Here is a 26,268-nt window from a genome sequence, read left to right as displayed (position 1 = left end):
TCCCTTTTACCCCATCCATCCATCTCATCCTTGGTTGCCCCGCATGTTCACTCCCTCCACCTCTGCCTTCCACACCTCTTTTACTAATCTTTCTTCCCTCATTTTTTCCATGTGTCATGAACCCTATCTCCCAACTCCCTTTCCACCCCCGTTTTCCTCTTCACCTTGTTTCTCACTCCATCCAGCCTAGTAACCCATAACCATACTTCTCAGGTATTTCATCTCAAATACATTTAAACTCTTCCTCTATTCCTTTTTTATGTTCCATGTTTCTGACCCATTTAGTGCTGTTTGCACAATCACTCCTTCATACAATCACCTCTTAGCATCTTCATAATAGATATATACAGTAATACCAATGTAGGTAGCTACAGAAACAAACTGCCCCAGATTCAGCCATCACACTAAGGATATTAAACACTTCATCTTGCACAAGCCCACCTTTGCCATACAACAACACAATATTTCTTCCTTGACTGACTTATGGGCCAGACTGGTGGCTAATCTTGGCTACCTGGAGGCAGTGGATCTTTTGTTAGAGATACTGGGGGGCAATGATTTCATTGATTGATTAAGTTCTTGTAGTTGAGGGAAACTGCATGCTAAAACCACTGAGGATCACATTGTATTTCATTGATGACAACCAGTGTCTATTCTTAGGGACAATAATTCTGAAGAGATAGAGTCATAGGGGTTGTTAAGGAGAGGTTTTAGGAAGAATGAATTAAAAGTGATGATGCTGTCTCCAATTATGAAATAGTGCTGCCTGAATCAGACCTGTAAGGTTGTTACTTAAGTCCCAAATGTATTATTCATAGAACACTTTGTCAGTCAACACTCCATACTGTGTGTTATTAAAAAATATTGAAATGCCCAGAGTTTGGATTAACTTCTTTAATGAATTAGTATAGTTTTCTCACACAGGTGGCTAGTCATAGATTCTCCATTTGTCAGAAAAGCAGCATGAACCATAGCAGTCATAAAATATTAAAACTGGTATGCCATATAATTTAAACCATTGTCATTAACTAGTATTCTTAACTAGTTGGATGCTGCCACAGAGGAACACTCAAACTGCCAATGTACAGCTACACAGAAAACTATCGTTAGTAGGGGTGTCGAAACATTCGCTAATGAACATAACCTTATGATACCGAAGGGTTGGTATTTCTGGGGTTCGAATTGTTCGAATTCCTTCTGAATGAATATGAATCGAATAATAGTTCCGGAGTTCATATGGATTCACTATGACATGATAATCTTATTTCCGATGAAGACTTCAACTTGTCTCAAATAGTTTCGTTGTTTTGTGTCAAAATGATTAGCGTGATTTACTAACGATAGTTTTCTGTGCAGCTGTACAAACAGCTTTATTGAACAAGATTGAAAATATCTACTGCAAATAGTTCTTGGAAAGTGCATTGTTAAACAATAGAAATCACTTTATGAAATTGCTTGTTACAAAGGCCAGTTGGTTTTGATTATTCAATTTTGATGTTGCAAACTTCCCATACCAGGAGGCTAGGACAGTGTCCCTTACAAAGGAATTTAAATTTATATAATTGTCTCTATAGGTGTTCTTTCAGACATTTTTATAATTTAGATTCTGGTAAAATTTGAGAAAGTGCAACTGCAGTAGAAAAGGTATTTTAAGGAATCTAATACCCTTGATGAGAGGAATCAGCTTTTCATCTCACAGTCTACATGGGGCTGGAATATCCTAAAAGGATGCACCCTAGTTCTAGCAATGGGTAGAGGGTTTGGAGATAACAGGTTTAGGGAACTGTCCATTGACAATCTTTCAGACCTTAATGAGATAAGTTGTAAGTAACCTTTCTTTAACTGAATATACCTCAAGACAAGTGAGACATACAACGTACTCCAAATGATTAGGAGTCCTACTACCTGTAGTCCCAAAGGGGACATTCCTAAAAAAAGTAAAGGCATAAAAGGGTCTGGGAGTTTTCCAACCAGTACCCTAAGGTTTGGGTTGTTTAATGTGTGTGGATGTGGTACAGATGAAAGTAAAAGGGAAGAGATATTTATTATGTTTGCAAGAAGAAAGAGGATATGCTGGCTTTGAGTTAAATTAAAATGAAAGGGAAGGGCGAGTGTGATTTTGGGAGTGTAGCTGGGAGGTACTCAGGATTGAAGAGGGGACGAGGGAGAGAAGGGGTGGCTATACTAGTAAGTGAAGAGATAAGTAAGCGGGTAGTGGAGTGGAAGGAGGTGTCATCAAGGTTGATGCGGATAGAGGTGAAGCTGGGAAGGGAGGTGTGGGTTTTTGTAAGTGCGAATGGGCCTGATAGTGAGAAGAGCGTAGAGGAAAGGGAGGATTTTTGGGTAGATATAAATGAGTGCATAGAGGGATTAGGGAGAAATGTCAATGTAGTTGTATTGGGAGACCTTAATGCTAGGGTAGGAAATGAACCAATGATTGGGAGGTATGGGGTTACAGGTAAAAATCGTAGTGGAGAATTGATGGTGATGTGTCTTGAAAGAGAGTTGATGATAGCAAATACAGAGTTTAGGAAGAAAGTCAAGCATAAATACACATGGGAGAGGGTGGTGGATAGAAGGGTGGCAGATAGAGCATTAATGGACTATATAGTGGTGATCAGGAGTATGGTAGGAAGAGTTAAGGATGTACATGTTCTAAGAGGAGAGAGTGGGGGAATATCAGATAATTTTCTGGGGGAAGGTAAATTGAGAGTGGAGAAAGATTAAAAATGGGCAGAAGGTAGGAAGGTACTTAGAGTGAACTGCTTAAATGAGAAAGAAAAGGAGATGGGTATAAGAAGCTGAGAGAGGAGTGGGAGGGAGTGAAGGATAAAGTAGAACTAGGAGTGGAGGAGGAATGGGGATGGTTCAAGGAGGGGGTCACAGGGTGTGCAAAGATGGTGTGTGGAACAAGGAGGGCGGGAGGAAATAGAAGGAAGGGTAGTGAATGGTGGGATGAGGAAACAAAGAAGGGTGTAGAAGAGAAGAAACAGGCATTCATAGATTGGCTACAAATTAGGATGAGGGAATCGTATGAAAGGTACAAAGTAAAGAGAAGGGAAGTTAAGCATAAGATAAAGGAAGCAAAGAGGAGAGCAGATGTGAAATGGGGTAAGAGTATGACAGAAAATTTTGAAAGTAATAAAAAGATGTTTTGGAAAGAAACTAAAAGAGGAAGAGGAGGCAAATCAAGTGGAGAAGAAAAGGTAAAAGGTGCAGATGGAGAGATCATAATGGAAGAGAAGGCAGTGAGAGAAAGGTGGGCAGAGTATTTTAGGGAGTTGTTAAATGTGAAGGAGGATAGGGAGGGAAAGGTAGCTGCAGTGGGCATTGCTAAGAAAATGAGTGAGGAGTGAGGAAAATGGAGGAGAAAGAAGGAAAGATGAAGTGAAAGCAGCTGTTAAGATGATGAGAGCAGGTAAGGTACCTGGGTTGGATGGATACCATGCAGAATGTCTGAAGAAAGGAGGTACAGTTATGGTGGACTGGCTGGTGAGGTTATTTAATGTTTGTTAAGAGAGGGTAGAGTGCTGTAGAACTGGAGGAATGCCTGTATATTTCTGCTTTACAAGGGAAAGGGGGACAAGTGTGAGTGTAGTGGTTTTAGAGGGATCAGCTTGTTGAGTGTAGTTTGGGAAGGCATATGGGAGGGTCTTGAATGAGAGGATTAGGAGAGAAACAGAGGGAGTAATTGGTGAGGAACGGTGTGGGATTAGGACAGGTAAGGGTTGTGTAGATCAGATTTTTGTGGTAAGACAGATATGTGAGAAAGCTATAGGAAAAGGTGAGGATGTCTTTTGGACTTTATGGATCTGGAAAAGGCTTACGACAGAGTAGACAGGAAGACACTGTGGGAGGTAGTGCAGATATATGGGATAGGAGGAAAGCTTTTAGGAGCAGTCAAGTGTTTTTACGAGAGTAGTAAACTTGTGTTAGGATTAGAAATGGAGAGAGTGAATGGTTTGAGGTAAAGGCGGGACTTCGTCAAGGATGTGTTATGTTGCCCTGGCTGTTCAATCTATACATGGATGGGGTGGTGTGAGTGGTGAATGCAAGGGTAGTGGGTCAGGGATTGGAGATGGTTAAAGAAAATGGAGAAAAGTGGGAAATAAGCCAGTTGTTGTTTGCTCATGACACTGCGCTTAGAGCAGGATCAGAGGAGGGATTGAGGAAGTTAGTGACAAAGTTTGAGAAGGTGTGTGAAAGAAAGAAGCTGAAGATAAATGTGGGTAAAAGTAAGGTGATGAGATGTACAAGGGGAGAGAGTGACAGCAGACTGGAAGTGAGCATTAAGGGAGAGAGACTGGAGGAAGTGGATAGTTTTAGATACTTGGGTGCAAATGTGGCAGGAAAGGGAGGAGTGGGGGTGGAGGTAGAATGTAGATTGAGGGAAGCGAGTAAATGCTTTGGTGGATTGAAAAGGGTAATGAGAACTAGACACCTGGGAATGGATACTAAGAAGAGGTTATATGGAGTGATTGTGCCAACAGCACTGTATGGGGCAGAAGCATGGAACATAAGAGAGGAAGAGAGGAGTTTGAATGTGTTTGCGATGAAATGTGTGAGAAGTATGATAGGGGTTACTAGGCTAGATAGAGTGAGAAATGAGGAGAAGAGCAGGGGTGGAAAGGGAGCTGGGAGATAGGGTTGATGAAAGGGTATCAGGATGGTTTGGACACATGGAAAGAATGAGTGAAGAAAGATTAGTAAAAGAAGTGTGGAAGGCAGAGGTGGAAGGAGTGAATATGAGGGGGCGTCCTAGGATTAGATGGATGGATGGGGGTAAAAGGGGCATTACAAAAGAGAGGAATGTCTGTGGAGGAAGGACGGGAGAGGACAGAAGATAGGGGTGAATGGAGAAGGGTTGTCGTCGTTCCCTAGACTGTCTGTCCGAGCAGTCCCGTCTCCCCAAGGAAGGCCACAGCCGAAACTGGGTTTTCCCACAAATCCTTTATAGAGTGTATGTTGTGTTGTTTGCGTGCATGATTGTGTATAATGCAGTCTTCCATTATGTGTTGTATGGTATGGGGTGAAGTGTTACATCCTGGGCAGCTGTTCACAACACGGTCGTCCAGCCTCTTCTGGTAGCTTAGAAGTGCTGGGTGGTGACCGCATCGCAGTCTGGCCAAGTGGACTCTGTCCCTACGTGGGAGAGAAGATTCAGAAGGGTGGATATCAGGGGGTCTGGCATGCAGCAGTGTGTTGTCTTTCAGTGTGTTAATGGAGCGGTGAGTGATATGATTATGAATATGTTTCCGGAGGCTGGTATTTGGTGGTTGTGGAGGAAGAGAAGAGAGTATCTGTGTGTAATAAAGGTCTTTGGGTGTAGTTTTAATGTTTCTTGGTGTGTGTGGGTGTTCTGCTATGTAGTGTAGCGGGTGTGATGTGTTTGTGGTGGCTGCAGCAAGTGTTTGTGTGCCTCTCATGTCGAGGTGGTCCTTGACTTTGAGGACTTTTGTTTCATGGTGTAAATGGTCTGTAGGTGATGTATTTGTGCAGCCTGTAATTGTTTTTAGGGCTTTGTTTTGTATGATTTGAAGGGTGTTGTGGTGTGTCTCACTGAGATTAGGAGCCCATGCAGGACTCGCATAATTCATCACTGAGCGTATGCATTGTTTGTATATTGTTATATTAGTTTCTTTGTTTTGTCCAAATGTTGTTCCAGTGATTGACTTAAGTGCGTTAAGTCTAGGTGTGCATTTGTTTTTTATGTTTGTGAGGTGTTGTTTGAAAGACATGGATGTATCGTATGTTACACCAAGAATTTTGGGTGTGTTTGTGTGTGGTATTAGAGTGTTGTTGATGTAGAGATGAGGTATGTATTTGTGTTCTTTTGTCCAGTTGGTGAGAAGTGTTGCTGTAGATTTGGTTGGAGCTATTTTGAGTCTGTTTGTGATGAACCATGTGTTGAGTGTGTCAAGGTAAGGCTGGCTTATTTCTGCAGCTTTGTCTGTGTTACGATGTGTGCATGTGATTGTTATGTCGTCTGCGTAGGAAGAGATTTGTATTTCTGAGGTGTCTGGCGTGGGTAAGTCATGCATGTATAGATTAAATAATGTGGGGGATAGAACCGAGCCCTGTGGTACTCCGTTCTTAATGTTTCTGATGTGCGATGATTGGCCATTATATGACACATGAGCATTCCTGCCTGCCAGATAATTGGCCAGCCATCTTTTGGTGTTATTGTGCATGTCTGTGTTATATATTTTATTTGTTAGGTTGTGGCGGGGGATAGCATCAAAAGCTTTACTAATGTCCAATGTTATAAGAAGTGTTCTGTGGTGGGGCCTATCTGAATTGATGCCATCTAAAATTCTTTGTGTGAGGTTTGTCAGAAGAGTGTTTGTGGAGTGTAGTGGCCTAAAACCGTGTTGTGAGTCAGCAAGGGGAATATATGGTGTGACAAGTTTAAGTATTAGGTGTTCAATGACTTTAGAGGGGGTGCAGAGAAGTGTGATTGGGCGGTGCGATGTTGGGATTGTTGGGTCTTTGTTCGGTTTTGGAATGGTGATTATTTTACCATGCTTCCAGATGTCGGGTATTGTGTTGTGTGAATAGCTGTAGTTTGCAATGTTTGTGAGTGCGTGTATACCTTGTGGTCCAATGTGTTTTAGGTGTATGTTGCTTATGTTATCAGGGCCACAGGCAGATGAGTGCTTGAGACTATGCAATATGAGTTTTGTCTGACTGTCTATGAAGGGTGTATAGTCTGAGTCTGTGGGAAAGTCTTTCTTACGTCGAATGGTGCGTCGGTCGTCAGGGTGAGATGTAAGATGGCTCGTCTGTGCAAAATGACGTATGAGTGCGTTTGCTTGTTGTCTGTTTGAGGGTAGATTATCTGTTGTTGTGATTATTGCTGCGTGAGAGCGTGTAGTGTTAGTGTTGGATAGTGTGATGCTGTTGAGTGTTTTGTACAATTTGCTGGTGTTTGTTTTGTGATCAAGTGTATTGATAAAGTTTTGCCAATCTTGTGTTTTTTGTTCATGTATTTTATTGGCAATCACAGTGTTTAGTGTTTGTATTTGGTCTGCTATGTTTTGAGGGATAGGTGTGGGGGTATCGTGTTTAAGTGTGTCACGTTGTCTGATGAGGCCTTGGATTTCTGGTGTGAAGTTGGGGTTGTGTGATTTTCTGTTGCCTCTAGGGATGTATCTCTTGTCTGCGTTTTGTATGATTGTATTAAAAGCGTGCACAGCATTGTTTATGTTTGTGATTGGTGTACTGTTAAGTGTTTCAAAATGTTGTTCTGTCTCTTCATTAAAGGCTTCCCAGTTAGCTCTCTTGTAATTGGTGTAAGTGTGTCTGTGGCCAGCTGGGGTGCATCTTGTTTTGGTGGTGATGATGATTGGAAGGTGGTCAGAACCAAGGGCTCCGACCACTCTCCATGATGTTGTTGGGGTTAGGCAGGGGGAGCAAAAGGTGATATCAGGAGAGGAGGGAGTGTAGAGGGCTTGGTATGGGATATGTGTATGAATATGCGTGTTGTTCATGATAGTCAATGAGTCGAATTGAGTCTGTATATCAAGCCCTCTGTCTGTGTCAGGGTTGTCGACAAACCAGGCAGACGACTTGGCGTTGAAGTCACCACCCATGATCAGGTTGGGGATTGAGGTTAGTTGGCTGAGTTGAGGTCTGAAGGTGTTTGGAACTGTGGGGGATGATTGGGGGGGAATGTACATGTTAACTATTGTTAGTGTTGAATTGTTGCCTGTGCGGATACGAATGGATTGGGTTTCTGTTGTGTTATCTGTGGTAGGGAGGAGAATTTTGGTTGTGGCACTTGTGTCCACAAAACAGATGGAATGGTGGATCAGGGTGATGAGTCCACCGCCATTGCCGTCAGTCCGGTCTTGTCTGATGGTGGTGTAATTATGAAATGATGGTGTTTTGTGTGAGTGTCTTAATTTTGTTTCTTGTAGAATTGCAATGTGTATGTTGTGTTGTTTAAGAAAGTGTTCAAGTTCATGTTTTTTAGTGTTTATACCGTCAATGTTGTGTTGTAATATGTTGATGTTGTGTGTTTTGTATGTGTTGTATGTTGCCGTTTGGGGTTGAGGTTGGGGTGGTAGTGGGGAAGGTGTAGGATCTGGGTCAGAGGGGGGGAAAGGAGAGATCGGGGACAAAGGAAGGGGAGTACTAATCGGGGGTAAGGGAAATGGGAAATTGGGAGTGGGTAAGGGTGTTGGCTGTGGTTGGGGAGGTGGGATTGGGGTTACTGGAGGGCAGGTAGAACATGTCCAAGTGTTTGTGTATTGGTTTGTGTCAGCAAGTGTTGTACAAGTGAGGTGGGCCCAGTTTTTGCACATATTGCACTGAACTGAGCCCTTTGTCTGTCTGCTCGAAGTAATGGGTTTAGAGCATGTTGGGCATGTGTATTTTGTGGTGGGCCCAGGATTGCTCTCTACATCTCGGCTAAAAGTAGAAGAAGAGGGGTGATCGCCGGAAAATGACCCCTCAGTGCAGAAAAAACGTAACATTGTGTGTTGGAAAAAAAGGATTGTGGTACTCCCCCAGGTAGGCGTAGCTCCTCCTTGGGGATCGGTGCCATCTGCGTAGAGCTGATGGCCAGGGGTAGATGCTGCTGTTTGGCCCCCAACTCTTGGGGTTGGGGGGTGGTCCCACGACGTAGACGTTGCAGCTCCAGGACCTAGAAGGGTTGTATATGGATGATGCTGTGATGCATGAGGGGGAGTGGGTTGGGGGATGGGGTGTGAGGAAGTATGTACAGTATGAGAAAAAAATTGACGCAGCCTGAAGGGATTTCTCCCCGTCTTCTCCTTTTCTGCATGAGGGGACAGAGAGGGGGAGGTCTCTGAATTTATGAAGCGGCCTTGCTGTGGATGTGCTGTGTCTTGTGACACTGCCTCTGACCCAGGGCAGTGGACAGGATGCAGGGATGACCTGTCATCCAGGAGGTGCCAAGATAGGAGGGAGGGAGGAGGGTAGAGGGGAGTGGAATATGTAGGGGATGGAATGGGTGGGAGTGGTTTCTATGCCTTTTTCTTTTTGGCTACGTGTAAGGGGGAAAAAGCCTTTGGTATATGTATATGTATTTATGTACTGGTATACCACTGATAAGTGATAATCACCTTTGTAATTGGGGTGCCAAATTACAAATGGAAATTTAATTAGTCAATCTGTTGCTCCAAGTCTCTTGTAATTGGTAATGGCCATTGTCTAGAGTGAGCAGTGTTACTGATGATTTCTAGGGTGAGACTGAGCTTGGATGTTCTTAGCTACCATTTTGTAATTTTTTAATCTGGTTTATAATTGACAAGTCATCTGCATAAGTGAGTGCATTGGTATTAACTTCTGGATCTGGGGTTGGGAGATAGCTTATGAAGAGATTGAATAGCATAGGTGAAAGTATTACTTCTTGGTTGGGGGACCATTGTATTGTCTTTTTGTCTTAGGTTAGTTTAATGTGACAAATCTAATGTGACTAAAAGTAGGCTTTCAATTCATTAAATACCTTAACAGATTGGATCCTACACTCCTGATTTTAGTAGCTGCTGAGGATATATATAAGTGAAGTTTAAGTCTAGATTTTTTCATTACTCCTAGATTAGAGGCTGAATGTACAAATGTATACACTGACCATGCACATAATAGTGAGAGTATGAACCAAGGTCCAGTACAATGCCATAACAATATCTAATTACAAGTCTTTGTATTTATTTTGAGGCCCCAGGATTTCACACCATTTAAAATCAAATTTATATCCTCTTGCATGATAGACACTTCCAATTGTGCTAGTGGGGTTGGGCATTTATAATTCTTTGTATACATTTTAATATCATCAGCAAATCTCTTATACTTGCATTGTAGGTTATGAACTATATCCATGTACAAAGGACTTCTTCCCCTCATAAAGGAGGTAGCTAGTCAAGGCAATCACCCATTCCCACCCATTACAGTTTGGTCCTTAGGGTTATGGTTGGAAATCTCCTCCAAGACCCAATTTTGCCATGATTTCATATAGGATAATTGTACAGAGAGAAGGATACCTAGTCCCATCACTGTTCCATTTTGTCAATTTTATGACTTGCATGGGAGCTCGGTGGCAGAAATCTACATAATTTATATATATTTACTAACAATGTTGGTCCCTGAACTGATCCCTGAGGCAACCCACTGCTTATCCTTACTGAATTACTTGCAGTGCCTGTAACCAAAACTTATATTTCTATCATTCGAAAATTCACTAATCCAGTTAGAATAAGGTCTGTAATTCTTATTTGGGTGTGTTTAATCAGCATTATATTATAATTCACAACTTCAAATGCTCTAGGGAGGTCAGAAAGATCAAATCCAATATACATCATTCATATAACCATACTTGTAATGTAATAAGTTTAAAACTGGTCGTCAACAATGTACTCCAAAATCAAACTGTGGGGAGTCTAAAGGTTAAATATGCCAGCAGCATATGCACAGCATAAATTATGATTACATTATTGATATTCTTATAATTTTTAAACTTTGTAGTGTGTTGCTGGGGGTCATTTCTGAATTATGTATTCCAAGTTTATGTAGATTGTGTGCTCTTTGGTACTGGAAAATTGATGATGTACAGTATACACTTCAGTGTCTTTCTCTTATTTTGTTTTGCAATTGATTTATTTCTTGTTGAGTAAGTCATTGATGGACTTTTAGAGCTTCTACCCCTTTACAGTACAGCATTTTGCATTATTTGGAGATAAAGTTTATATTCCAAGATTAGTTCCATCCATGTCCATGAACATGTATGTTATCAGATCTAATTTTTCTCATAATCTTTGCATTGTCTGTGTGTATATGTATTTATTCACTTGTACTTACCTAATCGTGATATACAGGAAAGGAGCTACTTGTGTGTGTTAGTGTGTAAATGTATGGTAAATTTAGTTCGTTTTGCACATCTACATAAAATTGTAGTTACCCCCTAAAATATAGAGAACGTTTTAGGTAGAGAATGGGCAGAATTCGATAAATAATGAAAATCTTTTTATTTATCACTCGTACTACACGTGTGATTACTTTAAACTGTGATTTCAAATTATTTGTCGTTATTGTTCTGTAAATTATTTTGTTTCATTATTTCCATTGCTATATACACAGACTAGAAATTTGCACTCCAAAACCTGCGTCCATTGTTGTGATCTTCATTTCGTAAGAGGTGAAGAGTGTTCTGGAGAAATTAGGAAAAGAAGTGCAGGTTTAGAGAAAATTATATAATCGCTAAGGATAAAATACATCTTAAACGTGAATGTTGCGTGTGTTCATTTTTGCTATGTGACTTATGTACTTGAAATGGACTTTACTGAAGCTATCTTGGTAATCAAAAGAGCTTGGTTTTGGAATTTGCAGAGGCGTGGATGTGAGCATAGTGACCGTGCAAGTTACTTTTGGATGATCTATAAAACTTTTAAATGTTTTCATGTTTTACTTTATCTTTTAGGCAATTTTTGTACTACTTGGGACCCATAGAATGTCTTAGTTGGTGTTAAGAGTAGGATTAGTGATTTTATCAACCTCTGTTATGAAGGACGGGAGTCGGAAGGTAGTCAATGCATATACTTATAGGGGTGAGGTCAATATTGTTGGAGTTATTGGTTTTTTGTTTGGCTATATATTTGTATAAGTGTGCAGTTGTGTGTGGGTTGATTGGGATGTTGCAAAGTAATTCTTCAAATGAATGGCATTGTTTTTGGTAAATGTTAAGGATGACACATTTGCATGAATAAATGTCGATATGTTTTTACGGATTTGTGTGAACATAATAAGGTGATTTCTATTCCATTTTCATTGTTAAAAAAACTTGTTTTGCCATGTATAGCACCAGAGGGGGTGGAGAGGAAATCATAATAGTGGACAGGACCTCAAGATTTTAGTGCCGATCAGAAAAAATACCTGCACTGATAGTTACAGTAATTGGATAAAATTCAGAAGTGACCATACATCTTGTATGACATTACATTGATTATATGTCATATTTAGATTAATACAATAATTTTCATATAAATTACAGTTGTAACCAATTTACTAGGTAATATTTAATTTCTCTACAATATACTTACTTTCGGTATACTTTCGGTAATTTTGTCTGTCAATGACACGGCTGAAGTCTGCTTCCGCACGTTCCAAGTTGTCCTTGGTTCTGTATTGCTTCTGGCAGGGTGTTGTGGTGGCTGTAGGGGTAGCCTGGTATCAGTGGATGGTCTGGTAACCCATCCAGCCATTTGTCCAGCTTTCTCTTGAAGGTCTCCTGGCTAGTGTCTGTCTGGTCCCGGAGATCTCTGGGGAGGCAGTTGAACAAACAGGGTCCATTGTGAGTGAAGGAGTTGTACTTTAGTGTCCTCACTCTTTGTATGGAGCCTACAGTACCCTTTATGAAGCAAAGTCTTCCTTTTCTAGGATGATAGTTTGACACTATCCCCACATTTGGCACTCTGCCCTTTAGGATTTTCCACACATAAATAATTATGTAACATTCCCTTCTCCTCTGCAGAGAGTACAGTTTTAACTGGTTTAGTCTTTCCCAATAGTTTAGGTGCTGTACTCCCTGAATTTTTGCAGTGAAGGAATGCTGGTTAGCTTCTAGGTTGGCTATTTCTTGTACTTTGTACGGAGACCATAGCTGGCAGCAGTACTCAAGCCTTGGGACTACCAGACACTTCCATAAGGTCTTCAGGCACTGCCCTTCTCTGGAGTTGAAAGTTCTGAGCACCCACCCACTCAAGTTTCTTCCCGCATCTATTACTTTGTTGATGTGGTGTGAGAAAGTTGCATCATCGCTCATGTATACTCCCAGGTCTTTGACATGCTCTTTTTCTTTGATGAGTTGGCTGTTATACTTATAGCTTGTGGAGTTTTTGAGGTCTTCATTTCTCCCATAGCGTACAAGTTCAAATTTCTCACCATTCAATGCCATGTTGTTTGATGATGCCCAAATTTGTATTTCGTTTAGGTCCTTCTGAGTATTTGCTGCATCTGGGCGTGCTATCTGCCGTTTCAGCCTGGTGTCATCGGCAAAAGAGGATGCTTCGGTATACTTCAGTTTCTTATCAATATCTCCTACATGTATAATGAATAGGAGTGGCCCTAGCACTGATCCTTGTGGTACACCACTTTTTACCCTACTGGGCTCGGAAAGTTCGCCTTGGACAGATACCTGTTGTGTTCTACCTGTTAGAAAGCTGTGCAACCATCTTCCAAGTGAGCCCATTATTCCGTGGTCTTGAAGCTTGTGCAGGAGTATGCCATGGTCTACCTTGTCAAAAGCCTTGGCGAAGTCAAGGTAGATCACGTCAGCATTGCAGCCGTCTTGTGTGCTTTCAAGGATCCTCTCATGGTGTTGGAGTAACTGGGACAGACACGATCGACCCTGTCTGAAACCGTGCTGTCCATCATTGAAAGCTTCCTTTGTTTCCAGGAACTCCACCATCCTCTTCCTTATGATTCTCTCACATAATTTCACAAGGTGAGAAGTTAAGGCTACTGGTCTGTATTTACTTGCCTGGCCTCTACTACCTCCCTTATGTATGGGGGTGATGATGGAAGTCTTCAGCGTTTTAGGTACTGTACCAGATTTTATTGAAAAGTCCCAAAGCATCCAAAGTGGTTTTGCTAGCTCCTGTCCACAGCTTCTTAGTAGCTGTGCGTGGAAACCATCCAATCACGCTGCCGCATCAGGTGGAATAGCTTTGATTGCCTCTATTATGTCCTGTTCACTGATCTTGATTGATGAGAGTATTTGGGGGCTGTTTGGAGAGTCTATAAAGAATGATTTTGCGTCTTCAACCATCTTCTCTTTCTTTGGGTCGCTGAAGACACTCTCATACTGTGACTTAAGTATATTTGCCATTTGCTTGGGTTCTCCAGTCAGTTCACCATTCAGATTGTAAAGAGGCCCAACCACTGATCTGTTCTTTAATTTCTTTTTGGCGTATGAGAAAAAGTATTTTGGGTTCTCCTTTATCTGGAGTACCGCTTCTAGCTCTTCCCTCCGGAGTTGCTCTTCATGAGATAGCTTAATCTTTTTCTCAATCTCTTCTATGTGGGATTTAATTTTCTCCTGGGCTGGTAGATAGTGTGTTTTGCTAAACCTGATGCAGCATGAATATCTCTTTCTCATGAGGATTTTGCGGTCCCTAAGGATGATACTTCTTTTCTTGTTTCTTGTTTTCTTTGGTATATGTTTGGAGCAGATTTCCTGACATCTTTCAACTATTACCCTGATAATATCGTCCACATTTTCCTTTTGTAGATGAACCTCCAAATTTATGGCTTTTATCTTTGCTCTTATGGTTGCTCTCATGACCTAGAAATATTCTTTCCTGTTGATGTGTTTTCAATGATTGTAGCATTTATCAATGGTGGAAATTACTCATTTTTGATATAGCTTTTATCTTTTTAAAGATAATAAAAAAAAGTAATTTCCAACAACTAAGCACATCAGAATTGTTGAAAATGCCTAAAAAACATCTGGAGGCCATTTACCAACAACTATGCACATTAGCTTTGTTGGAAATGCAGAACATAAAGAAAAAATATTTCTGAAGGCCATTTAAAGTCGTGTTTACCAGCCCATCGATCACTGAAGATGCTAACCTATCAAAAAAGTTATTTCTTGGCAACCTAACCTAAAAAAAGCCTAACATAACCAAGTCTAACCTAACCAACCTAACCTAACTCACCTAACCAAGTCTAACAATATGAACCTAACCTAGTCTAATCAAATCTAACCAAACCAAACCTACTGGTACCTGTTAATTAGCTAGCTGGTGGATGGGTGGGGGGTATCAGGTGATGATCTATCTCGTCCTGATGGAGAGGTTGAATTGTCATCTGAGGTATTGACACAGTGCTGTGGATGATCTTCCTGTTGATTCCAGTGAGGCATGTAGAGATTACCAGCTGCAACCATAAATGAATAAACATGGAAGGTCACAATTTGGGCAATCCACAGCGGATGGAAGAACTCTATGTGATTTTGGATATTCCAATGCATTTGAGGTAAAGGTGGGACTTCGCCAGGGATGTGTCATGTCACTGGCTGTTCAATTTATTCATGGATGGGGTGGTGTGAAAAGTAAATGCAAGGGTAATGGGCCAGGGATTGGAAATGGTTAAAGGAAATGGAGAAAAATGGGAGATAAGCTAACAACACTGCTTGTAGCAGGATCAGTGGAGGGATTAAGGAAGTTAGTGACAGTTTGGGAAGGTGTGTGAAAGAAGGAAGTTATAGATAAATGTGGGTAAAAGTAAGGTGATGATATTTACAAGGGGAGAGGATGGCAGCAAATTGGAAGTGAGTATTAAGGGGACCAGCTGGTCAAGAATCGATGAAAATTGGGAAAAAATGAAAAACTGGGAAAAAATTCTACATCCGCGTATGGCAATCGACAGTCTGCATGCGGAATATTTCATCAAAATTCACCTTATTTTCGTAGTTATGGCAAATAAACCCCCTCCTCCCCCCAACTCGACCCCATCTCAGCACTATGATACGTATTGGTTAGTACAATATATATATTATTGCAATAAATAACAATTTGTAATGATTGAGTGCTATTGCTAGTGACTTCTGGCAACTCTGTCTCTGTACCAGAGGTTAAATATAGACCTCAGCATGGAGGAATGGAACAAGGAGGAGCTACAAGAATGTTTGCACGGTCTGAGACTCTAGGATTCCGATACATCAATTTTGTTGGATTCCAGTGCCTACAATGCAGTTTGTGCACTGAACAATGACCGTGGCCCCTACGAAAACATCAAGGTCAACAAATTAGAATATCAGTCATGTATAGAAGAGGATGGGGACAAGACTGAGGAAGCTGCGTGATGAGGAATGAGTGGAGACTGTGACGAAGAGAGCTCAAAAGACCAAGTTTGCTGGGGCATCAAGATTGCAGTTTGTGTGCCAAGCAACAATTCTGGATCACAATTTTGGGTACCAGCAGGCAAGTTTATTGAAAGCCCTGAAATTAGGCTCTGCATCCCTTGACCACTCCCTAACGATGCAGGAAGATCAAAGACAGTTGATGAGTCTGAGGAAGAAGAAACCCAAAACTGTGAGAAAAAACAAAGAAAAGTGTAAAAGAATATGCTCCTGGAACATTCAACTGAAAACCTGGCAACAATGAGTAGTGATGGCAACTATGACACCCTAGTGTAATAACCTGCCTAAAATGCAGGTGGGGACCAGGAGCCAGAAGACAGAAGATTGTATGATTGGACATCAACATATATGACTGAATATGAATAGATTTTATTCTAAATATTATCAACATTCAAGCCTAAAAAAATAAATAAGGAAATGCCACGATATCCCTTATTTATATTAGTATGTAGGGGTTCAAAGTTAGTGAAAACTTTGACGGCCCGTACCTCAAAAACTAAGTTTTCTACCTTCAAACTTCTACTCCTCTATAACATCTTAATCAATTTCAATGAAAATTCACACATAATATGACTAAATCTGCCTGATTGATGAAATAGAATGTTTTTATTTAGTATCTGAAAGGGTTAATTTTTGCCAATTTTTTTTTTTTTTTTTTCCCTATTTGAAGGGGGACGGGGTGGGAAAAATATAAAAATTAAAATTCCACAAACTAATAACTTTAACTAAAATTTCTCTCTATTAATTTGAAGGTCTGGATGAGGTCCTTCCACCATATTAGTTTCATTCATGTAGAGCAATTATTATAGGAGGAGTAGCCATTTCAAAATTATCTATTTTTTTGTAAGGGAGGTGGGGGGGGGCAAAACATGAAAGGGTGCAGATTAGTTTTTTTGGGTTAGGAAAGATGTATATGGTGTCCCTAACTCCTGGCATAAATTTCTGTGCAATAACCCATTTAATAAAGATTTTCATCTTTTGATCAGCCGGTCCCCTTAAGGGAGAACTACCTGAGGATGTGGATAGCTTTAAACATTTTGGGGTGAATGTGGAAGGAAAGAGAGGAGTGGAGGTGGTGGCGGTGGAATGTAGATAGAAGCAAGTAAATTCCTTGGAGGATTAAAAAGTGTAATGAGAAATAGACATTTGGGAATGGATGCTAAGAGGAGATTGTGTGATTCACCATGATCTTGGATCACGTGTTGGACTCATGATTTACATCTATAACCCATCTGGAAGAGAGCTCAGAACTTATATATGACCAATCTATGGGTAATGCAGTGACCTTACATGCACACACACCCCCTACTCCCCGCCCATTTGAGTTGTTGTTGTTGTTGTTGTCGTTCCCTAGGCTGTCTGTCCGAGCAGTCCCGTCTCCCCAAGGAATGCCACAGCTGAAACTGGGTTTTCCCACAAATCCTTTATAGAGTGTATGTTGTGTTGTTTGCATGCATGATTGTGTATAATGCAGTCTTCCATTATGTGTTGTATGGTATGGGGTGAAGTGTTACATCCTGGGCAGCTGTTCACAATGCGGTCATCCAGCCTCTTCTGGTAGCTTAGAAGTGCTGGGTGGTGACTGCACCGCAGTCTGGCCAAGTGGACTCTGTCCTTTTGTGGGAGAGAGGATAAAGAGGGGTGGATATCAGGGGGTCTGGCATGCAGCAGTGTGTTATCTTTCAGTGTGTTAATGGAGCGTTGAGTGATATGATTATGAATATGTTTGCGGAGGCTGGTATTTGGTGGTGGTGGAGGAAGAGTATAGAGTATCTGTGTGTGATACAGGTCTTTGTGTGTTGTTTTAATGTATCTTGGTGTGTGTGGGTGTTCTGCTATGTAGTGTAGCGGGTGTGATGTGTTTGTGGTGGCTGCAGCAAGTGTTTGTGTGGTCCTTGACTTTGAGGACTTTTGTTTCATGGTGTAAATGGTCTGTAGGTGTTGTATTTGTGCAGCCTGTAATTGTTTTTAGGGCTTTGTTTTGTATGATTTGAAGGGTGTTGTGGTGTGTCTCACTGAGCTTAGGAGCCCTTGCAGGACTCGCATAATTCATCTCGCTGAGCGTATGCATTGTTTGTATATTGTTGTATTAGTTTCTTTGTTTTGTCCAAATGTTGTTCCAGTGATTGACTTAAGTGCATTAAGTCTAGGTGTTCATTTGTTTTTTATGTTTGTGATGTGTTGTTTGAAAGAGTTGGAGTAATAACTCGCAGTGTAGCAATGCTGAAATTGTTGAAGCCCTGGCAGGATTCAAACCCGAACTGCAATAGTGGCAGCTGGGAACTCTAACCACTGTGCCATGAGGTGTGAAGGGGTGATTGTGCTAACAATACTGTATGGGGCAGAAACATTGAACATAAAAGAGGAAGAGTTTAAATGTATTTGAGATGAAATGCTTGAAGTATGGTAGGGGTTACTAGGCTGGATAGAGTGAGAAATGAGGGAGAGGAAGAGAGTGGGGGTGGAAAGGGAGTTGGAAAATGATCTTAATGAAAGAGTATTGGGATGGTTTGGACGCATGGAAAGAATGAGTGAAGAAAGATTAGTAAAAGAGGTGTGGATGGAGTAAAGATGAGGGGGTGACCAAGGATGAGATGAATGGATGGGGTAAAAGGGGCATTGGGAAAGAGGAGAATGTCTGTTGAGGAAGGAAGGGAGAAGACAGAAAATAGGGGTGAGTGGAGAATGGTTGTGTATGGATGATGCTGTGATACATGGAAGGAAGTGGGTCGGGGATGGGGGTGGGGTGGAGTATGTGTGAAAGGTATTTTGACACATCCCAAAGGGATTTCTCCCCATCTTCTCTTTTTCTGTATGAGGGCATGGAGAGGGGTCACTGATTAAATGAAATAACCTTGTTGTGGATGTGCTGTCTTGCTGCATTGCTTGTGACTCAGGGCATTGGGTGAGATGCAGGGATGACCCGTCATTCAGGAAGAGCCAAGAAAAGAGGGAGGGAGGGATGGAGTCTTTGGGGATGAAATGGGTGTGAGTGGATTTATGCCTGTGACTTTGGCAACCTCCCTTGTTAGGGGGAAAAACTATTGGTATATGTATGTATGTATGTATGTATGTATGAGGGAGATAGCCAGCTATGGCATGCACCCATCCATCACCTACAGCTGATGGAATTGAACATACATGTGGTGCCATCTGTTTAGAGAAACCAGAATGTATACATTTAGAAAACATGGAAAATTCAATTACTAAATTTGATGTATAAGACTATGAAAAAAATCGTCCCATAGGTCAGATATATTACATGATTTTGACTTGAAATACAAAACAATACATTTGATACATTAAAAAAAATGCTGGAAACTTTAGTCAAATTGATACTACTATAGACGAATTGTCTGCATATTGTAGTTGCCCTACAATTCAAGTGATTGATAGATAATGCATTGTTGCTTTATTACTGGCAATATATTTATTGTACTGGTCTATGACCATATCTGTTGTTTGGTGCTCACTTGCCTAAGCTTCACCACATAATTTAGAAATTTGAAGGTTTCATTGTAGATTACTACAAATACTACTAAACCAATGAAATTGGATTTTGTCTTATGTGAAAACTTAAGTGCTGAAATATATGGACTCTGCTAATGCCTCTGTACAGATTAACAGGGCATTATTTGTAGCACCTCAAAACACTTTGGTTTGTTTTATCAATTTATTTTTTTCTAATACATAATTAGCTTCTAATTCTGTTTGTCGAAAAGGGAAGGTAGAGGGAAGGAGATGTGTGTGAGTGAAGTGTGGTTGTGAATGGATGATAAATTGACACACCCCAAAGGATTTTTCTTAGCCCACCAATTTCTTCAGGGGATGAAGGAGGGAATCTCGCCATTTAATGAAATACTAAAGCTAAACAAGCTGTGGATGTCAGATCCTATTTTAGTGCTGTGGCTTGCTGCATTGCTTTAACCTAAGCAACAGGTGGGGGGGGGGGCAGGGATGAGCTTTCAGCCCCAAGGAGCTTAGGGAAAAAAGGATGTATGTATGCCTTGGCTGGGCCTCTGCCAGTGGAAGGGGGAAAGGGCCGTTCAGTATATGTATATATGTAGCCTTGTAATTAGGCCGGAGATTCAAGGAAGTATCTCCTTGTATTGTGTATTGGAAGCATGTGTGCTATGAATTTCATAAGAATTTGTTGCCATAGATATGTTTGGTTTCATGAGATGTGTTGAGATTTTGTTGGACTCAAGTTAATCTGTAAAGAAACATGTTTGAAATTATGTCAAGAACTATGACAGACTGAGCTGAAATGTGGGATTTCAACAGTATTGGGTATGTTACAATGAGTGTTCAGCAGTACTATCAGATCTCTTCCAACACGACTTCACAGTGCATGAAATGTCATGGTTACAAGAATTGGTAAAATATCCCAGCATTTGCTTAACACGACCATGATTTATGATCGCACAATTTTAATAGCTTGCCGTGTCGTGTTGTGCAGAGGGTCTGGGAACCTAACCTGTTTTTTCCCATAAGACCTATTATTTGCCCAACATGAACTTCATCCTGCATGATGGATTAAGGAACCTAACACTCGTGTTGGGTGAGGCCTGGCTGTATATCTTTGGTCATATGAACTTCACAGATGTAAATTCTCAACTGTTTGCTTTTAAAGGGTTAGTGCCATTAGAAGGGTGCACCAGAGGTGAACCAGCAGTATTACTGAGAAAGTGATAAGGTCTTTGCATAGCTTAGTGAAAAGTGAAAGGGACATGTGATGGGGGAGTGAAAGTGGTAAGGGTCTGTATACAAAGCCTCACTGCAATTGATAGATGATTGTATAAAATGAAATGCAGTTGGGAGATTATTAAGGAATGAGGAATTGGGTTGGCACTTGCATTAGATTTCATGATATTGAGATTTGCCAGACACTCAAATGTGATACTGGAAAGTGAGAAAATATCTTGACATGCAGGATGGAGTGCACTGCATGAGGCCTGCAACAGAGGTTTCTACGACATTGCTAAGCTACTTATTGATGCTGGAGCAGATGTGAATGCCAAAGGTCTTGATAATGATACTCCACTTCATGATGCTTGTGTCAACAATCACTTTAAGGTATGTACAAATTTTCTATTTGCTTAGGTTATGATTAGTATATGAAAGTTGATACAGTAGATATACAGATAACTTGTTTCATTTTATATAGTGTCCAGTGTTTTTTGCATTATCTAATTATTTGTTCATTCTTTAATTTGCAGCTTGTTCGTTTGTTATTAAAATGTGGTGCTGGTGTTGATGTGGTAAATCGTCGAGGCAAGAGTCCACGTGACGTCTGCCGTTCACCAGGCATATTATCACTTATTGAAAAAGCAGCACAAGGTCAATTGGATGAGTTAGACATCCCATTGGGTGAAGACGTGCTCTCTCCTAAAGATAGTAAGAATATGAAGTTATTTTAATGTAAACTCCTATTTGTTTTATTTGTAGATCCTTTTTTGTAATAGCACAATGCAAGAAAAACATTTGTGTGCATGAGTAGGGTGATTGGGAGGGGTTAGTTAATATATTATTGGAATATGTAATGGTATCCAAGAGGCTGTTTGAAAAAGTTTTGGACTTTAACATGTTTAGGAGAGAGTAGTGGAATGTCAGATCATTAACAAGTGGAAAGGATGTTGAAAGTGGACAGAAGGTGGAGATGTTAGAGAAAAGAGGCAAACATACACTCCTATGAACCACCTAAACATATCTTGTAGACCAGCATTTCTCCACTGGTACACTATGAAAAGTTCTTTGGTGTGTCCCATTATTTTTTGTAATGGAAGAGTAATTTATGAACTTTGCATTAATTTTTAGATAATTGCTTAATGTAAAGTATCAATACATACATACATACATACATACATACATACATACATATACCAAGGCTTTTTCCCCCTTACAAGGGGGGTAGCCAAAAAGAAAAAGGCATAAAATCATTCCCACCCATTCCATCCCTGAATACACTCCACACCCCTCCACCCACCCTCTTATCTTAGCACCTCCTGAATGACGGGTCATCCCTGCACCTTGTCCACTGCCCTGGGTCAGAAGCAGTGTCACAAGACACAGCACATCCACAGCAAGGCCGCTTCATTAAATCGGCAACCCCCCTCTCCTTCCCCCCATTGCATAAGATGAGAGGATGGGGAGAAATCCCTTTGGGCTGCGTCAAATTTTGCTCACACATACTACCTCACCCCCCATCCACCCGCCCATTCCACCTCATGCAATCACATCATCCATATACAACCATTCTCCATTCACCCCTGTCTTCTGTCCTCTCCCGTCCTTCCTCAACAGACATTCCCCTCTTCCCCAAAGCCCCCTTCACCCCATCCATCCACCTCATCCTAGGACGTCCCCTCATGTTCACTCCCTCCACATCTGCCTTCCACACCTCTTTTACTAGTCTTTCTTCACTCATTCTTTCCATTCTATCAATAGATATCAATAGATAGTCTATATTAAGCAGATCTATATTTCTAAAAGGCCATAGATGTCAAACACAAGGGTCCCCTGTTTTGGTCAACCTTTTATTTCAAGACTTCTTTATTATTTTCCCATTATGCAATTCTGTGACTAATTTTATCTTATTAAAATTCATCTAGGAGGTGCTAAGATGGGAGGGAGGGTGGAGGGGTGTGGAGTGTTTTCGGGGATGGAATGGGTGGGAATGATTTTTGTGCCTTTTCCTTTTTGGCAACCTCCCTGGTAAGGGGGAAAATGCCTTGGTATATGTATGTATGTATGTAAAATTCAAAGGTGTGCAAAACAAGGAAGTTGAAGATAAATGTGGGTAAAAGAAAGGGGGTACAGTGATGGTGGACTGGCTGGTGAGGTTATTTAATGTTGGAGAGGGTAGAGTGCTGGAGGAGTGCCTGTATAGTTCCACTCAACAAGGGAGAAGGGGACAAGTGTTGAGTGTAGTAGTTTCAGAGGGATAAGCTTGTTAAGTGTAGTTGGGAAGGTTTATAGGAGGATCTTGATTGAGATGATTAGGAGAGGAACAGAGGGAGTAATTAGTGAGGAACAGTGCGGATTTAGGACAGGTAGAGGTTGCGTAGATCAGATTTTTGTGGTAAGACAGATATGTGAGAAAACTATAGGAATAGGTAAGGATGTTTTTTGGGTTTCAATGGATCTGGAAAAGACTTATGACAGGGTAGACAGGAAGGCACTGTGGGAGGTTTGGCAGATATACAGGATAGGAGGAACACTTTTAGGAGCTTTCAGGAGTTTTCACGAGAGTAGTAGAGCATGTGACAGGATTAGAAATGGAGAGAGTGGTTCGAGGCAAAGGTGGGACTTCGTCAAGGATGTGTTATGTCGCCCAGGCTGTCCAACTTATACATGGATGGGGTGGTGCAAAAGGTAAATGCAAGGGTGGTGGGTCAGGGATTGGAGATGGTTAAAGAATATGGAGAAAAGTGGAAGGTGAGCCAGCTGTTGTTTGCTGACGACACTGCCCTTGTAGCAGGATCAGAGGAGGGATTGAGGAAATCGGTGACAGAGTTTGGGAGAGTGTTCAAAAGAAGGAAGTTGAAGATGAATGTGGGTAAAAGTAAGGTGATGAGATGTACAAGGGGTGAAAGTGGCAGTAGACTGGAAGTGAGCATTAAGGGAGAACTGGAGGAAGTGTATAGTTTTAGATACTTGGGGGCAAATGTGGCAGGAAAGGGAGGAATGGAGGTGGAATGTAGATTCAGAGAAGCGAGTAAATGCCTTGGTGGATTAAAAAGTGTAATGAGAAATAGACATTTAGGAATGGATGCTAAGAGGAGACTGTATGAAGGAGTGATTGTGCCAACAGCACTGTATGGGGCAGAAACATGGAACATACATATACCAAGGCTTTTTCCCCCTTACAAGGGAGGTAGCCAAAAAGGAAAAGGCATAAAATCATTCCCACCCATTCCATCCCTGAATACACTCCACACCCCTCCACCCTCCCTCTCATCTTAGCACGTCCTGGATGATGGGTCATCCCTGCACCTTGTCCACTGCCCTGGGTCAGAAGCAGTGTCGCAAGACACAGCATATCCACAGCAAGGCCGCTTCATTAAATCGGCGACCCCCCCTTCTCTGTCCCTCCATGCATAAAGGAGAAGACGGGGAGAAATCCCTTCGGGCTGCGTCAAAATTTGTTCACACAAACTACCTTACTCCTCATCCCCCTGCCCATTCCAACTCATGCATCACAACATCATCCATATACAACCATTCTCCATTCACCCGTCTTCTGTCCTCTCCCGTCCTTCCTCAACAAACATTACCCTCTTCCCCAAAGCCCCTTTCACCCCATCCATCCACCTCATCCTAGGACATCCCTTCATGTTCACTCGCTCCACATCTACCTTCCATACCTCTTTTACTAGTCTTTCTTCACTCATTCTTTCCATGTGTCCAAACCATCCTAATACTCTTTCATCAACCCTATCTCCCAACCCCCTTTCCACCCCTGTTCTCCTCCTCACCTCCTCATTTCTCACTCTATCCAGCCTAGTAACCCCCATCATACTTCTCAGACACCTCATCTCAAACACATTCAAACTCCTTCTCTCTTCCTCTCTTATGTTCCATGTTTCTGCCCCATACAGTGCTGTTGGCACAATCACTCCTTCATCTAGTCTCCTCTTAGCATCCATTCCCAAATGTCTATTCCTCATTACATTTTTTAATCCACCAAGGCACTTACTCGCTTCTCTCAATCTACATTCTACCTCCACCTTCACTCCACCTTTTCCTGCCACATTTGCACCCAAGTATCTAAAACTATCCACTTCCTCCAGTCGCTCTCCCTTAATGCTCACTTCCAGTCTACTGCCACTTTCACCCCTTGTACATCTCATCACCATACTTTTACCCACATTTATCTTCAGCTTTCTTCTATCACACACACTCCAAAACTCTGTCACCAACTTCCTCAATCCTTCCTCTGATCCTGCCACAAGCGCATCGTCGTCCGCAAACAACAGCTGGCTCTCCTCCCACTTTTCTCCATTTTCTTTAACCATCACCAATCCCTGACCCATTACCCTTGCATTTACCTTTTGCACTACCCCATCCATGTATAAGTTGAACAGCCAGGGCAACATAACGCATCCTTGACAAAGTCTCACCTTTACCTCGAACCACTCACTCTCTCCATTTCTAATCCTGACAGAAGCTCTACAATTCTCATAAAAACTCTTGACAGCTCCTAGAAGCTTTCCTCCTATCCGGTATATCCGCAAAACCTCCCACAGTGTCTTTCTGTCTATGCTGTCATAAGCCTTTTCCAGGTCCATAAAGGCCCAAAAAACATCCTTCCCCTTTCCTATAGCTTTCTCACATATCTGTCTTATCACAAAAATCTGATTTACACAACCTCTACCCATCCTAAATCCACACTGTTCCCCACCAATTACTCCCTCTGTTCCTCTCGTAATCCTCTCAATCAAGATCCTCCCATAAGCCTTCCCAACTACACTTAACAAGCTAATCCCTCTGAAACTACTACACTCACACTTGTCCCCTTTTCCTTTGTAAAGTGGAACTATACAGGCACTCCTAAAAGAGAGGAAGAGAGAAGGAATCTTAATATGTTTGAGATGAGGTGTCTGAGAAGTATGATAGGGATTACTAGGCTGGATAGAGTGAGAAATGAGGAGGTGAGGAGGAGAATGGGGGTGGTAAGGGAATTGGGAGATAGGAGGGATGAAAGAGTATTGGGATGGTTTGGACACATGGAAAGAATGAGTGAAGAAAGACTAGTAAAAGAGGTATAGAATGCAGATGTGGAGGGAGTGAACATTAGGGTGAGATGGATGGATGGAGTGAAAGGGGCTTTGTTGAAGAGGGGAATGTCTGTTGAGGAAGGACAGAAGACGGGTGAATGGAGAATGGTTGTATATGGATGATGTTGTGATGCATGAGGTGGAATGGGTGGGGGGATGGTGGGTGAGGTAGTATGCGTGAGAAAAATTTGATGCAGCCCGAAGGGATTTCTCTCCGTCTTCTCCTTTACTGCATAGGGGGACGGGGGGGGGGGTTGCCAATTTAATGAAGTGGTCTTGCTGTGGATGTGCTGTCTTGTGACACTGCATCTGACCCAGGACAGTGGACAAGATACAGGGATGACCTGTCACCCAGGAGGTGCCAAGATAAGAGGGAGGGTGGAGTGTATTGGGGATGGAATGGGTTGGAATGGTTTTCATGCCTTTGTTTTTTGGCTACCTCCCTTATAAGGGGGAAAAAGCCTTTGGTATATGTATGTAAAAGTAAGGTGATGAGATATACAAAAGGAAAGGATGGCAGCAAATTGGAAGTATTAAGGGAGACTGAAGGAAGTGGATAGCTTTAGATACTTGGGTGTGATTGTGGCAGAAAGAGGAGTGGAGGAG

General features: G+C 41.6%; 1 protein-coding gene across 3 annotated transcripts in view; it reads left to right on the top strand.

Annotated features, from left to right (window-relative positions):
- Positions 1–26,268, top strand: part of LOC143041801 (uncharacterized) — a 118,908-nt gene that overhangs the window by 50,761 nt on the left and 41,879 nt on the right. For all 3 annotated transcript variants that reach the window (XM_076213871.1, XM_076213873.1, XM_076213872.1), the window contains 2 exons: positions 20,817–20,959; positions 21,103–21,280. In XM_076213871.1, coding sequence (XP_076069986.1) covers positions 20,817–20,959; positions 21,103–21,280 — 321 coding nt within the window. The remainder of the gene's footprint in view (positions 1–20,816; positions 20,960–21,102; positions 21,281–26,268) is intronic.

Source organism: Oratosquilla oratoria, chromosome 32, assembly GCF_046742065.1.
Source record: "Oratosquilla oratoria isolate Oo_2021 chromosome 32, ASM4674206v1, whole genome shotgun sequence".
Taxonomy (NCBI): Eukaryota; Metazoa; Arthropoda; class Malacostraca; order Stomatopoda; family Squillidae; genus Oratosquilla; species Oratosquilla oratoria.
The sequence above is the reverse complement of the archived record's forward strand: the minus strand, read 5'-3'. Positions and strand labels throughout refer to the sequence as shown.